Consider the following 16,092-nt stretch of genomic DNA (forward strand, 5'->3'; position numbering starts at 1 on the left):
AAAGGGGTTTGTATACTTAAAGATGGAAAAGAATATATCATATAAATAAACTTAAAACAAAAATAAAAACATATAAAAAAGTCCTGTCTACGCCCCAATAAAATCTATTACATTTTTTTTCAATGGCTCAAGTTTTACTCAAGCTTTTCCACCGCTTTTCAAAAGCTTTTGGCCAGCCTAAAGGCAGAAATCCATTATCTACGCCCCAAAACCGAAAACATATTACATTATTTAACGTACTGATAAGCTATAAACCCCTTTCAGAATCTGCTGATAAAGTTTAGCCCCCGTAATAATTAATAAATCCCTTCGAAATACTTTCCATTTAGTTTCAGTTCACATTTAATAAGTTTGGCAGAGTTTTAAAACTTGAAGCGAGCTTCATCATAATAGTATAAACATCCAACACTATACAAATAGAGATTAACATCTATATACATATAGCGTGCCAAATAAGTAAGCGGCCAACCAACGCGTTGCGCTCGATGTAGGTAAAGATATATATGCATATAGCCAATATATGAAGATTACATAGTTTCTATGCAGATCAGACGACCTGTAAACACTTAATATTACGATTCTGCCTTCCAGACAGATGGATTGGGTATACACATGTGTGCGGGCGATTCGAGGTAACCTCCGGCGCAACCAAAAAAGGGAATCTGTATGTCTATATATCGTTAACGTCGGCGAGTCCAACAAGACTTAACCTAACACTGGTAAAACTCCAGAGGGAAAAGGGTGCGCTATTCACTTGCGATCGAATAGGCGGTTGTAGTCGAGCAGGTTGTTTGCTCCAGATCGGTGGCGATGCTGCTGCTGCTGCTGATGCTGCTGATGGACAGGGGCAGCCACTCCTCCGCTGCCCATTTCCTGTGCAGCCGTGGTCGTATGTTAGAAGAGACGCTTCTCGTAGCTGAAGAGGCCGTGGACATTGCCCTCCAGCTGAGCGGAATGGGTGCGCTTCATGAAGCGCAGTTGGCCGTTGTAGATCATATCCCTAAAAAAAAAGACGGAATGAGAATGATGATTGATAAGGGATTGCCCTGACTCACCTCAACTTATTCACCGAATTGGCACCGATATCCTGACAGCTGTGCTGCAGTCCGCACTCCAAATACGGCAAGTAGCGCAGCACACTGCCCTTGTCCACAATGCTGCCGCTGACGCCCTGGGCCACCTTCATCTTGTCCATCTCGTTGTGGTAGTAGCGCGACATGGCCGCGCCCTTGGCATCGCCGCGCTCCATGGCCTCCAGGGAGCCCATGCCGCGGTACTTCTTTAGGCGCACGCCATCCGAGAAGAAGTACTCGCCCGGAGCCTCCGATGTGCCGGCCAGCAGGGAGCCCATCATCACGGCGCTGGCGCCCAAGGCAATTGCCTTCACAATGTGCCCAATCGACTGAATGCCTCCGTCGGCAATTACGGGCACTCCGAACTGGCGGGCGTACGTGGACACCTGGTAGACGGCCGTGGCCTGGGGACAGCCGCAGGCCATCACCTCCTGGGTGATGCAGATGGAGCCGGAGCCCATGCCTACGCGAAGACCATCGACGCCAGCCTCGATGAGATTTTTGGCCTGGGCACGGGTTACCACTGGAAAAAGAGAGAGGCATTTAAATTAGTTTTAAGTCGATTTTAGTTTGTTAACTCACGTAGCCCTTTTAAAGCAAATGAAATGTACCCCCATCTCGTGATACTAAAGATAACAATATGGTTGAACCCAATTCATTATTGCCACAATAATGTGTACTTGATCGCCACGTAATTAGTCATAGCGGCAGATAGTAGTAATATAATTGCACTCAAATCTTAATTAGACGACTTTATCTGAAAGCTTTGGGTGCTCTATTTATTTGCTGATTCGGAAAATGTGGAATATGTTGCAGTATATGAATTTTACCTCTATTACTTTATTAGCTCTGCCAAAATTCTCTTTCCCTAAAATATTTATTTATTTGAAATATTGTATTTTTTTTAACACTAAAATTTATAGAATAATATGCAAAATTGTTGCTTTTTACCAAGCTACGAAAGAAATTCAATTCATAAAAACAGCCTATCTAGACTATTGACCCTCAACCATTTTGCATTATTTTAGAAAGCGCCATCTATCGGCTATTTCAATTTTTGCTCATAACTTTTAAATGGTTTGTCCGATTTGAAAATTTTCTTCTACATTTCGAAACACAACAAAATGAAAAATCTGTAAAGATATGGACGCCAGGCTATTTAAAAAAAGTGATTGTGGGCGTTGGAGTGGGCGTGGCTCTCAGCTGAATAAAACAGGCGCTGTCTACAAAACCCAAGAATATGTGTGGCTAATCCTAACTTTCTAGTTTATGTAGTTTCCGAGATCTCATCGTTCATACGGACATGGTTATCGACTTTATAGGGTAGCAAATGCTGCTTTTTACCTGTTACATACTTTCTTCTCTACAAGTAGCGGGTATAAATATAGACTCACCATTGCCGCCGATGACCTGGAGATTCGGATAGGTCTCCTTGATGTACTTGATCATCTCCACCTGGTAGACGGAGTTGCCCTGCGAGGAGTCGAGCACGATGACGTCGACGCCGTTGGCCACCAGGAGGCCGAGTCGCGCCTTGTCCTCCGCCCGCGTTCCGATGGCGGCGCCGACGAGGAGCTGCTTGTTGGAGTCCTTGGAGGCGTTCGGGTAGGAGCGAGCCTTCTTCAAGTCCGTGCGGGCGATCATGGCCACCAGTTCGCCGGCCTGATTGACAATCGGCAGCTTGCCCTTCTTGCTCTTCTCCAGAATGGCGTTCGCCGTGGGCAGATTGATGCCATTGGGGGCCGTGACCAGCTCGGTGGTCATGATGTCGGCGAGAAGGACCTCCGGCTGGTTCTCACGGAAGTCGATGTCCCGCGACGTGACCATGCCCAGCAGCTTGCCGCCCAGCTTGCCGTTCTCGGTGACAGGATAGCCGGTGAAGCCGTTCTTCCGCCTCGCCTCCAGCACATCCCCCACCGTATTCGTGGGCGACATCACCGAGGGGTCGCGCATGAAGCCGTGCTTGTACTTCTTAACCTTGTGCACCTCCAACGCCTGGTATTCCGGCGTGCAGTTGTGATGGATGATGCCAATGCCACCACACAGCTGCGCGCGGGATTCAAATGGATCAAATGGTGGATGGTGATTTTTGGATAGAAACATTGGCGGTTAGAGAGGCGCATAAGAGTGTTGAGTTACAACCACAGGCTAGCACAGCTCAGGCGAACCCGCCAGCGGTTCTGGGCCATGAATGGTATATTATGGTTACTGGATACTTACCGCCATGGCGATGGCCATCTCCGATTCGGTTACCGTGTCCATGGGCGAGCTAACCAGCGGTGCCCGCAAGGTCAGCGACTTGGTCAGCGGCGAGCTGAGGTCGACCTCCTCGGCGGTGAAGTCTATGTAGCCGGGTAAAATGAGAAAGTCGCTATGGGGAGGGTGGGATTTTCATTCAATTAGTCTTCTAGCTGGGTTAATTATAATGAGATGATTTGGGGCTCCAGGATCACTTACTTGTAGGTGAGTCCGTCGCCGTTCTGGAAGAGTTCCCGGCAGCTCAGGCCGTCCTGCAGATTCTCCTCCACCTGGGAATCTTTCGATGATCCCACAAAGCCATTCACCTTCGTCTTGCCCTCCATTTTCCGCGTGCGTTCAACCCGGGGAAACAGTCAACAAACGGGGAGCGTTGACAAAAACAAGCCAGATAGAGATAAACACCGCCGTTTGTTTCGCTTTCGGATGGTCTCCTGTTCTCTAAGGGATTTGCTTTTCGGATTCCTCGGGAGCTTTTGAGACGCAATTAGGCGCACATACACACACACAGAGAGAGAGGCGGCGAGAAAGAGGGGAAGGGAAGACAATTGATATCGGGGGAAAAAGGTTAATTGGACTGCGACCAAGTATAGGATAAGATGCCAGCGAGCACATGGTTGGGAATCTTACCAGTCCACTGGAGTCCAGGTGCCGCGTGCTCACGGGGCGAATGAGGTACGTCAAGTGGTGTGACCGCCGGGCGGCCGCTTAAATACACCCAGGATGCGAGGGAAATACACTAAATATTACCACGGTTCGGTGGGCGATAACGGGGGTCTAACTGAGCTGCAGCCACACTAAGGCGCGCGCTGCCTATCGGTTTCGAATTTAAGTTAACGTTCATAAATTATTGTGGTTACTAAGAACACTAGCTTGTTAAAGAGGAGAATCTATATTGCACATCCTTTTGAAATTACAAATATTTTTTCTATACCTGCATTACCAATAAAATATAATACAAATTACGGCTGTTGTGTTATACGAATTGGTTTAGTTTAGGAAATATCCTAAACAAGATCCATATATAAAAAAAATAGTTCTTCCCTCGCCTTACTTAAAACTCTTGATTTTTCCACCTGATAACCACCAATAATCGAATAGACAACAAGAAATCGAATAAACTTTCGCACGTTCTAGGCACAGTGGTGGTATATTCAAATATTTATGTTTTTTAACAAAATTTGTTTATAATAAGTTTTTATTTGGCAGTTTTAAGGAAATATTTTCCCAGTCTTGTAAATCGTTTTAGAGGTACTGGAATATCACTGCTGGAAATATGCAAATATTCGGGTGGTCGGTTGCATTCCAGATCCATGTTTTTAACGGTATTTGTTTTTGGTAATTTTAAGGAAATATTTTCCAAGTTTTGTAAATCGGTTTGTAGGTACTGGAATATCACTGCTAGAAATATTTGCATTCTATATCCATATTTTAACAGAATTTTTGTGTGGTGATGTTAGGGAAATATTTTCCAAGTTTTGTAAATCGTGTAGGTACTGGAATATCACCACATAATATCACATATCGGTAGCATTCCATATCGATATTTTACAAATATTCGTTTGTAATAATATCTATTTTTTGTTTTCTTCTTTGGTAATTTTAGGAATATAATTTCCTACTTATGTTACCCACATTTGGGGTTAGGTCTGATGATCCTACTGCTGCTGGAGCCAGGCTGCTGCGCGGCGAAAGTAGGAGCAAAGGCAGCCACTGCTCGTGCAGGCCGAGTAGTGCAAAAGGGCCTTGCGCGACATGTAGCAGTGCTCCATGGGACAGTCGACCGGACGACGGCAGTTGTTGAGATGGACCAGCACACCTTTCAACACCGTGCAGTTGGAGACCCGGCAGTTCGATGTGCTGCACTGGTTGGCATGCAGCACCTCGGAATCCAGTTCGGGATTCCTGGAACTAGTTTCATCTGGAAAAGGGGATTCCTGAAGATGGAAACGCTATCGACTGGAGGGAACTTACCAGTTTGCACGCTGGCATTCTGGGATCCATTCGATCCATTCGTTTGAGAACCGAAAATAATCCCCTGAAGAGGATAACAAATAATGCAGGCGGTGTTGCGGCAAGTCTCGTAATGAAACTTGATGCACTTGACGACGACATCGCCTTCATCATTACCAATTGGAGCACCTGCTCCATCGGTTTCCATTTCTGGCTGGGAATGACCGGCACTATTCGGAACCTGAACTCGGGCAACTCCGGAAGACGGATTGACCAATTGTGGTGCTGCAAGTGGAAGAATCGTTTCCAAAGGAAGAATCCATCGCAACTGGTTAAGGGAAACTCACCGCTCTCTGCTCCTACTCCACCAGCCACGTCGTCGATGTCCATCTCGTATTTCATAGTGAAATTGGGAACTTAATTGCGGCTCCAATAATTCCTGACACTTCAACACCGGCTGCGTTAAAAAGAGAAGGATTTAAATCGATATTTGTGGCGCCTCCTGGCCATCGGTGCTATCGATAGTGCCTGCCCAGGGCTGACTGAAACTATCGCCATAGTGTGACCGCACACCGGAAATGCCAGAAATGATTTGCCACTGAAAACATTTATTCCAAATTATTTTATTATTATTTGCCTGACCACTAAACTTATAAGATTCTCTGTGGAAACAGCTCCGCTTAAAATTGCAACAGCGATTTTAGGTGTGCATACGATATTAGTGTGACCGCAATCCAGAAACGCCACTTTACAGTGCGACCATACTCCCCGGTCATATTTAGTGGGTTTCCCGGGGCCCCGGAGTGTATTTTTTTTTTTCGACCGACGGACTTTTAGATGCTCTTTGGCGGTTGGCGCCGCTTGACTTGCCGAAATTTCGACTCTCCAGGCCGAGTGTGTGTGTGTGTGTAGTGGTTGTGCCAGCAGAGTTGTTGCAGAAACTAACTGAAAGCAAGAGCAAGAGACGCGTGGAGAGCAGCAGCCCAATTGAACAGAGGTGAACAAACACGAATAAGAAAAGAAGTAAAGGAAAAACACACCGGGACTCAAGCACTAAAGTAAAATAGCGCAATAGCCAAGCGAAATCGGGTTTTTTTTTCCTCTTCCTCCTTCGCATACATGCGTACCTGGGCAGAGATTCAGATTTACCGCCTCCCCCGCCGCCTACGTTGTTGTTGCTGTCGTTCCGCCGTCGCTCTCACGTAATCCGCCCTCCGCCCCCGCACCACCCCACAAACTGATAGACCGAAAATCGATTAGCGGCCTCTCTTCTTCTTCTTCGGCCACGGCTTCGGCGTTTGTGTGTGCGTTGCGTTACGTTACGGTTACCGTTACGTCGCCCGCGCGTGTCTCTGCCGCCTGCGTGTGTGTGAGTGCGAGTGTGCAAGGTGTGGTGTGTATAGAAAATCGATTGGCAATTTGAACCGAGAGCTATCGTCGCCGCAGTCGCCGCGTGTGCCGTTACGCGATTTTCAACAGATATTGCTTTTATTTTTTTGCCTGTGAAGTCCTCTCAAGTGAGTGATAGAGAGAGAGAGAGAGTGAGAGACGGACTCCTCTAAAGCCTCTAAAAAATACAAAAGAAAAAGATAAAGAAAAACACCGGACATGGATAAATCAGCGGCCACGAACTCGGCCACTGCCGATGGCCAAAACGAGGCAACAGCAGCAGCAGCTGGGTGTGGCAGCAGCAGCAACAACAACGCCAGCAGCAGCAGTGGTAGCAGCACCACCAGCAACAACAACGCCCTGCAGCGTTTGGCAACAACAACAACAAGTGCCGTTGTGGCATCCCCAATGACGACGATCAACCTGAACATCAGCACCACCACCGGCGGCAACTTCGGCGTCAGCGTCGAGCCGCACATCAGCGTCGAGAGTCTGAAGAAGATCATCGCCAAGAAGCTCAAGGTGGCCAAGGATCGCATCTGTCTGCTGCACCGCGAGAAGTGAGTACAAATTCTTTTGTAGGATGGTTCAATCCCAATTAACCCAGACCTCCCGGTCTATAAGGCTTTAATCCTAGAACATTGTCAGTTTTTCCAATTTTCCCAAAAAGTAACTCTAGTAAATTAATATTTTAAAATACAAAAACAAAATGTTGTGCACCTACGTTTTATATAAAGAAATCGAAAATATTTAGCTTTGGAACACTATTTTCACTAAGAATTTTGACTAGTTTATAGGGCTTTTTAAAATTTTCCCAAAAACTATTCTCTATTAAATAAACATTTTAAAATAAAAAATTTTTTTTTTTGTGCACATACGTTTTATATAATAAAATCTAAAATATTTAGATTAAATTATTGAGACACTATTTCCAATATCACTAATTTAAACTAAGATAGCCAGTTTTCAAAGTTCTAATATTCCTTTATGTTCCCAATAAGAATAGATGGAATCGCACACTCCACTCCCTAGTGCAAAACTCACCCCTGAAAAATTGTGACAAGTGTGTCACTTGCAAATTGCCATGAATTTCTTATGATTGTGCCAATGAGGTAATATCTACGCAGAAGGAATAACTGATAACGTTTCGAAATAGATTTTAATCTTGCAAGTCAGGTTGAAAGTTCAGTATTTCTTTCAGTTTTATTTTTTTATTGAAATTCCATCTTGGTGAATAACCGCTGTTGCGTTTTGCCAACTGTTTCGATCCCCTGGCGATTGTATTATAGTTTTAAACAGATGTTTTTAGCAGCTTAAAAGTTATCAACAGTTTATTTTTAAAGATTGGGTTACTGAAGGAATAAAGAATCTATTTTTGCTAGGGTATTGAAACTTCGGCTTCCTTAGAGTTTAGTTAAGTGCTTTTGATTATCGTTTATGTTATCTTTTTTCGCAGCCCCGCCCCCCCGGTAGCGCCCCTTTCTAACCCCTTTGTTGAGCTTTGTTAGAGAAATAGAGATGTGTGTGTGTGTGTTTAGTCGCCAAGCTGCCATTGTTTAGTTGATTTGCTCGCTGTTCTCGTTATTATTATGATTATTATTGATATAACCTCCAAAATAATGGCATGTTTGAAGGGTTAAGCACAAAGAGCTCGAGTGTATTGGTAGTTGATCTAAACACACGCACACACACACACAGCTCGCCAGCGATTTCATAATCAATTTGTTATTTATACAAAACAACGCAAAAAAAAAGGCAAAATTAAAGTGTAAAAATATGTGCGCATAACACAAAACCGGCAAAAAAAAAGCAACACAAAAAACGGTACAACAAAAAAACCAAACAAAAACAGAAGCAGCGGCAGAGGCAGAAAATGAAAAGCCAAAGGAAAATTAAAAAGAGAGAGGGAGAGGGGGCAGCGCAGCCAGCGCCGACGTCATTGTTCCAACTAGTTGCATTGTGCTGTTAACAGTGAAATGTTAGCCGCAACTGTTAATGTTAATGCAGCTGTTAGCCTCACTGTTACTATTACGACTTCTGTTACATTTTTTATTTGGACACAAAAATAGGGTTCGAATACAAATTCCTCCCGAAATCAAACTCTCGAAAATATTCTAGTTGACATTTTTTATCGATTCGAAAGTGTTAAGTTTTAAAGGGTTGTCTGAAATGTATATTTATGAAGTTACATTTTTATATTTCTTCTAAAACGCGTGATCCAAACGTTCAAATCTGCATTTTTCATTAAAAAATCTCAATGCTGAAACTTTTTTAAGAATTAATTTATTTTAAAAAAATCTCTTTCATTTCAGATTGGTAAATCTTGAAATGTGGGAATTAGTAAAGTCAAGAGTTGTTTTTGAAGGGCCTGCATTCCTTTGGCTTGGTTATCGTGCATGTGTGTATTGGTGCACTACAGAGGCTTCGCAACAATGCGGGCTTCTCTCTCCCTCGCCATCTCTCTCTTTTGCATCCCGCTCTCTGCTGCATTTATTTCTGCAAATAGATTTCTAATTGAGAGGAGTGACCGCCCTTCCCCTTTTTCTTGGTTTCTGCCTGCTCCGCCTTTGTCTGGCTGGTACTACAAAAAAAAAATCAAAAAAAAAAAACTTGACTGATAAGAATTTCTCCTTTGCCTCTTCTTCGCCGTGTGTTGTTGCATCTGTTTTATGCCACTTTGCAGCAAGCAACAAAAGCAAATGGGCAATGGCGTGGCGTCACGGTTTTTTTTTATTTTTTACTCTCATCTCTTGCCGCTCGTTTTTTGTTTTTGTTGTTGCTGCTTCCACTTGAAGTTCTTTTTCATCTTCCTCTGCGTTTCTACGCGTGTGTGTGTGTGGCAGAGATTTTTGTGCCCGCTTCTCTTTGTTCTGCAATCAAATCGCTGCTTCTTCCTTCTCTCTCCCCCACTTTTGGCCTCTTCTTCTTGCGCCTCTTCTTCTTCTTCTTCTTTGATGATGATGATGTTGGCAGGCTGCGCTTATCGGACATTCGGAAAATGGACTCTCCTCGTCTCTTCAGCTTCTTCTTCTTCTTTGTCTGAATGTCATATGTTGGCTTATAACCCTAGCAACAACAACAACAAAAGGAGCAGAAAGCAGAAGAAGAATGACAAAAAACAGAGGACGAATAAGAAGAAGAAGCCATAGATGCCACCCCCGCCAAATAAAGTAGATATAGACTGATGCGGAAAACCTACCACCCGGCTAAGCAAAAAAGCCTTTCGGTAAAAGCTTATTCACACCACCAATATTTCCCAAAAGGAGGAAAAAACACCCGCCCGCAGAAAAAGCTGAAGCAGAAGTGGAGAAAGAAGAAGCCACCACCAGCTAAAGGAAGTGGCAGATGAGGAAAACCTACACAAAAAGAAAAATCATACAGAAAATCTAAAAAAATCGAGGCCTGAGATAGTATCTTAAAACGTAAAATTCCTAGTTAATCTTATAGACAAAAAGTTAACTAAAGTTCTACATAAGAAAGAGGTCAAGATTCGACTCCCTCCGCTAACCAGTGAATTTTTTCCTTTGGACACATTGATATCAAATTGAACTTTCATAGATCATCGTATTATATCAGCTTTTCTTTCTGTGTCTGGGCAGCGAAAAGGCAAAATGTTGCACACATCACTGAATGAGAATGGGAATTTCGTGCTGCATGCAAAGTCACCACCATCCGAACTGGTAAATGAATGACGAGAGGCGTCCAAACACCACCAAACGCGAATCTCCAGGTCACCAAATATATATCTACTATCCATATCACTGGCGTGGAAAAAGGTGGCCGACCACAAGGAAACTGGCCAAATGGAAAATACGGTGGAAAAGCGGGAGAGTATCTGTTCGAAGGGCCAACCCTTTAAAACACGTGGTCTTTATGATAAACCTGATTTCAATTATATTTTAAGAAAATTGAAGCTATTGAAAATATGATTTTGAAAATTTGTAGAAGTATAAAAAACAGGAATCATATATTTTGTTAAATTTCTAAATCTCCTTTAGATACATTTAAGAAATTTTCTATACTCAAATTTTTAATATACACAAGATAAGGCCATAGCTATACCCCATTAAAAAGTTATGTTCCTTTGTCTTTTGCAATATCAACCCTTTTAACACGTGGTGGTGAAAGAAACCTGAACTGAACTGTTTCCATATAAACAAGAAACCGGATTTCAAGTCAAACCCATACAAAAGTAACATAATATTGAAGTACTAGTGAAACAGCCCAAAAGCCACTTATATAGATGCTCACAAATTAAATAAAACTGATTGCGTTGTGCCAATCCAGATAGCTATCAGAGAATAAAGCCAAAGTAAATAAAACCCGCATTAGTCCGATTAGTAAAGTTCGATATATTATGAAAAAAAATGTACAGAGTAGCGCGAATAGAGGAGAAATAATGTCGTATCAGAATAATGCAAACAGATTAGATGTCCCCATTCCTATCAGGCTAGCCCCTTGCCCCGACCCATCCCATTCCACCCCCCGATTAGTGGCGCACTCCCAAGGTGTGTGCTATATAGTATGACATAAGCCCAAGTCCCGCTCCCCACGCCCCATATGTCACCTTAGGGTTCTTCAGATAGTGCTACGTAATTGTATAAAGCAACGCACACGCAAACACCACCTCCACCTCCGCCTCCCATGATTTCGCTTGGCCCTGGGGCCTGTATTATCAACAGTTTTAATTTTAGTATGCGCTTTTTCCTCCGTCTCTCTTCATAATTTTAATTTTAAAGCCAGAGGAAATAGGTGGGGCATCCGACAGAGCGAGGGGAATCGGAATCGGTGATGTTTCGGGGCCCCATTGCCCATAGAGACGTCATCAACTAGCGGCGCGTGTGTTTTTACCTTCTGCCTACAGTCAAACTCGTCTAACTCGAACTATAAGCTGCGCATAAAACAAAAAGTTCAAATATCATGGCATTTAAAAATTTTTTATTTAAATATTTTTTTAATATAATGAATTAGAAAAACAAAAACAAAATAGTTTCTATTAAAAACTATTCAAAGAAAAATATTATTCAATGATCATTGATCTTCGAATTCTTCTTCAATTGAAATTAAAGAAATGTTTGGTTATGATTTTTGTGATTTTTTTTGGTGGGCCCTGTGTTCACTCACATGTTGAATTTTGGCTTTTGACGCATGTTGAGTTGAGCCCACCGAGTTGAGTTTCTTGGGCCGAGTGGTGGGTTTTGGCCGCGTTTTTGGGGCTTGCCTTAGTGGCTAGCTCGCTCTCTCTCCGTGTCTCTCCAATTATATCCCTCTCGCTCAGGTGGTACTGCTTTTATGGTTTCAGTTACGAAAGGTTCCTAAATGATCTTTGTTCTTATCTGACATGTTTGATCAAACTTCACTGGGTTGGGTTGTTTTGTCATGGGTTAAGGGTGAAAACGAGGCACATTTCTTTGTTGCCTTTGCTGCGCAGTTCTTGGTTGCTTTTTTATTTATTATTTTACGTTGTTGATTAGGCGGCGAGAAGAGATCTTGTTTGGAATATGTATGGACAAGCGTGCTTTGTTCTGCTGCGCTGCTTTTGCTTTTGCTTTGCTCATTGTTTGACTCTCGCCGTCTCTGTCTGTCTGGCTGTCTTTCCGTCTGTTTGTCTCTTCTCTCGACTGTTTGCCTGTGTTTGCTCACCGCTCTCTCTCTGCCAGCAGATTAGGTTACACAAGACTCGCTCTGCTCCTCTCTCTCTTCCTCTTCCCCGGTCAGTTCCCCACTTCAAGTCTTCCACACTTTTAAGGCCTTTTCTGAAGCACCAGACTATCCAAATGTATCACTTGTCTTAGGTTTACCTGTTTCAGAATCCAAAACTAACCGAGTCTCTAAAAAATGTTATTACCTTAGCAATAGATTCGTAGTTTTGTGTTTTACCAACTTAGGAGATTACAAGGTATCCATCTCATCTTTAAATTCAACTTTAAACTTCAACTTATTTTCTAATTTTATTCTTATAGTCAAAGGGCAAAAATATAAAAAAAAACTTTAAGAACATTATGTTTGATATGCTGGAACTTAAAAGCAAGTAGTAAACAAAATGTTTTTCTGGAATATATGGACTTATTTATTTATTTTTTGAATTTTAAGTCATTTTACCAAACTTTTTGGGTCTGGCCTAAACGTTACATCCTTTCATCGGGTGTGTGCCTGTAAAAACTCGTTTCGTTACTGGGAAAGTAACACCGCACAGATACAGAGATACAGATACACCAACACCACCAGTTCACATCACCTGCCTTCGCATTTCCTCTTGCTTCATCTCTGCTCCACCCTTGCCTTTCCCCTTGACCTCCCCCCTCACAACTCACAACTCACCCCACACCCCTTCACCTTTGGCCAATTTCCAAGCCCCACAAGTGCCGCCCCCTTTTTCCAAATGGCCCTTGGCTGCCATTTTGTACCCTTCGTTATTTGCCCAGAACCCCCCCGCCTCCCATTTGTTTATGGCCTCAGGCCTTAGCCTTGGCTTTGTTCGCCGCTAGATGGCGCCACGCCTCAATGCTTCCTCTTCTCTGCCTCTTCTTCTTCATCATCAACGTTTTTCACTGCTGCTGGCGCATTCAATAAATTTTCCCATCACTGCAGCAGCTTTGCGTTTTTCCACCCACTGAATTATTAGAATAAACTGAAACTCTTGGTGCAACAAAGTTGCTAGGCATTAAAAATAGAAAGCAGCGCAGAATCGGGAGGATGTGTGCTTTGCTCGCTCGCTCGTTCGCTTTTTGCTCTGCTTCGGTTCAGTTCGCTTCGGTTTAAATGGTGAATGAATGGGATGGTCTGGTCGAGTACACTGCGAGAAAATGGCATCTTTGAATATTTAATTTTAACGATATTGCAAAAGCCACGCGAATTCTTGAGGCATTGACTAGGCAATACCATGAGATAATCCAATAAAATGTAAATAAACACCCTTTGTACTAGTTTTTCCTGCAGTGCATTTGATGGGTTGGTCTGGGTCTTAGTGGGTGGGTGGTTGGCTTTGCTCTGCGCTGTTTTGGGTGGTTGGTCGCCTTCTTTTAAGTTTATTTAAGGTGCTGCGGTTGTGTGTGTATCTAATGCCTATGCCGCCTAGCTGGGTGTGCAAGTGTGTGTATCTGTATCTGCAAGATACAAAATTAAATAGTGGCCAAATCTGAGCTAACGGCACGTTTGCATGTTTGCTGGCTGTGCGGACGGGTGTGTTTGCATTTTGTATCTTGTATCTGGCAGATACTCGCCTTAATTGTGCCAAATTGCATGCAAGAGCGCAGATCCACGAAATGCCCGAAACTTATTCGCCGTCTATTTATGGCGCCCAGACCAATGACTTTTTCTTCCTGCTGTTTTCTTCAGTGGTTGGGCGATGTGTCAATGCACCACCATCGAGCCACAAAAGGGGAAAACCACCCACCACCCACCACCAAGAAGCGAACGCATCAAAAATCATTGTTTATGCTCATAAAAAATGCAAATCGAAATTGCTGGTGATTAACCGAAAGGCTTTAACACATATCTTCTTCGATTCCTTGCTCTTCCGATTTTATATCATCCTTTGCTGCAGTTTCAACGCAATTGTTCAGCCATTAAAAGAGTTTTCAAAGTGAAAATGACCAAAGAAAACAACAAACAACAGAATATCTTAGAATCAAAAATGCGAAAAATTCAAATGCTAAAATTGTCTAGTACTGGAAAAAATAGTTGTCTATTTCGAGTGATATTCCTGTATTGAATAGCTAAATATGAAGTTACTTTTTAACTCTACCAAGACATTGAAAAAACGGAGCTTTGTCACAATTTAATGTTTATTTGTGAGTGCTTACGATTATTAATCAGCGCAAAATTAGTCACACTTTGAGGAATTTGAAATTATCAACAAGTACATATAGTAAAAAATTTTAGATTGAAAAAATTCGTATTATAATTAGAATTACAAAAACAAAACAAAAATGTCATGAGAATTTCATCATTCATTTGCTGATTGAATTCCATTTTTGCCGACTTTGTCCGACTTTTTGCCCCGTTTTCTCCCCTTCATAACGATTTCATTCACCACTCGCTCGATTCTTTGATTCTGGTTTTCATTCACATGCATTTGCTGTCAAATTGAGGGGAATCTAAATAACATCATCATCATCAGCAGCATCCTACACTCACTGCAAACACACACTCATTCTAATTTTCAATTACTCACACACTTGTGCAAACTGTAAATTCGTTGCACGGAAAATAAATAGCGAGGGTTTTTTGAGGATCCGATAATATAATAAAAATCGTTATGAAACTTGGGATGTGTAGGGGAAATTTGAAACAATGTCTTCGTATTTAAATGGGCGCTTGAAACAATCATAAATAAACAGTTTACAGAGAAATGTTTATCATATCGATCTGAAAGACGATCTAGCTATTTTTTCGAGTGCTCAATTTTTTCATTATTTAAGCGGAGAGCGCTCCACAAAAAAAGTGGTCGTCCAATTGCATTTACTTTCAATGCAAAACGATCAACCGAACATGAAAACGAGTGAAAAAACAACAACTTACGGCATCAATAACGTCATCGGAGAGAAGTGTCCCCTCTCTCCCAACCACCACCCACCTCCCAACCGCCCCCTCTTTTTTTTTCCCCATCAACAGTTTTGCTCGGCCGGCCGGCAATTGTTCTCTTTGCTCTTTGTTGCTAAGCTCTCATGTGTGTGTGGGTTTTGTTTGCTTGTGTGCGCGCGCAGCCCCACACGTACGTAAAAAAAGCTGTTTTCATTGCTGTTCTGTTATTGCAGTTGTAGCTATCGTTGTTGGTGTTGTTGTTTCTATGCCTTTAGCCAGAGATCCGATGAGTGAATCTCCCCTTTCAAATCAATCCATCTATTATCCAGTTACAGTGATCTTCAGATGGCATTTCTGTAATCCGTAAATATCATTCTTTTTTGAATTAATCAGATCAGATCAGTTGATAAGATCTATTAGAAACTAAATATTATGATTATATCTATATTGAAATTACATATCAAATCATTCTTTTTTTTATAAAATCATTTCGGAAACTTTATAATCTCACAAATTATCTGCCAAAAATTTATGAAATATTTTCAATGAAATATTTAACTGATTTTGTCAGCAATTGAAAGTAAGAATTTGATTTTAATTTAAAGCCGAACTTTAATATTTATATTTAGGTACTTAATGATTTCTTTGTAAAAAATTGTATACCTAAAATTATACTAATAAACTATAGAATGACTAGTTTTAATACCTGTTTGGATCCTTTTTCGGAGCGACCACTGTGATTTTAGTATTTTCAATGTTTGCCCTTTCGCAAATGTCTTCCGGTAGCCGGTGGATATAGTATATTATAGGTAGTATAGCTAGTATAGCTATATAGCTGGAGACTTCTGAATCAATAGTTCGAAATTAGAAGCATTTGCTGATTTTTGTTTTGTGG

General features: G+C 42.2%; 3 protein-coding genes across 3 annotated transcripts in view; 1 reads left to right on the top strand and 2 right to left on the bottom strand.

Moving 5' to 3' along the window:
* Positions 1-324: 324 nt before the first annotated feature.
* On the bottom strand, positions 325-4,037 carry ras (Inosine-5'-monophosphate dehydrogenase ras). The gene is made up of 6 exons (XM_017146881.2): positions 3,960-4,037; positions 3,531-3,802; positions 3,294-3,444; positions 2,468-3,119; positions 1,056-1,596; positions 325-1,000 (listed from the first exon to the last, which is right to left on the bottom strand). Exons 2-6 carry the CDS (start codon positions 3,653-3,655, stop codon positions 895-897), a joined length of 1,575 nt encoding a protein of 524 aa, XP_017002370.2. The 5' UTR covers positions 3,656-3,802; positions 3,960-4,037; the 3' UTR covers positions 325-894.
* Positions 4,038-4,456: 419 nt separating this feature from the next.
* On the bottom strand, positions 4,457-5,784 carry LOC138913829 (uncharacterized). The gene is made up of 3 exons (XM_070218778.1): positions 5,630-5,784; positions 5,304-5,567; positions 4,457-5,250 (listed from the first exon to the last, which is right to left on the bottom strand). The coding sequence occupies exons 1-3, from the start codon at positions 5,682-5,684 to the stop codon at positions 4,988-4,990; spliced, it is 582 nt and encodes a 193-aa protein (XP_070074879.1). The 5' UTR covers positions 5,685-5,784; the 3' UTR covers positions 4,457-4,987.
* A 321-nt stretch (positions 5,785-6,105) lies between these two features.
* stx (ubiquitin-like domain-containing protein stuxnet) overlaps positions 6,106-16,092 on the top strand; it is a 34,396-nt gene continuing 24,409 nt past the window's right edge. The window contains exon 1 of the mRNA XM_017146778.3: positions 6,106-7,231. Within this exon, the coding sequence (XP_017002267.2) occupies positions 6,891-7,231 (341 nt within the window). The 5' untranslated portion in view covers positions 6,106-6,890. The remainder of the gene's footprint in view (positions 7,232-16,092) is intronic.

This window comes from Drosophila takahashii, chromosome X (genome assembly GCF_030179915.1).
Source record: "Drosophila takahashii strain IR98-3 E-12201 chromosome X, DtakHiC1v2, whole genome shotgun sequence".
In the NCBI taxonomy this organism is placed as follows: Eukaryota; Metazoa; Arthropoda; class Insecta; order Diptera; family Drosophilidae; genus Drosophila; species Drosophila takahashii.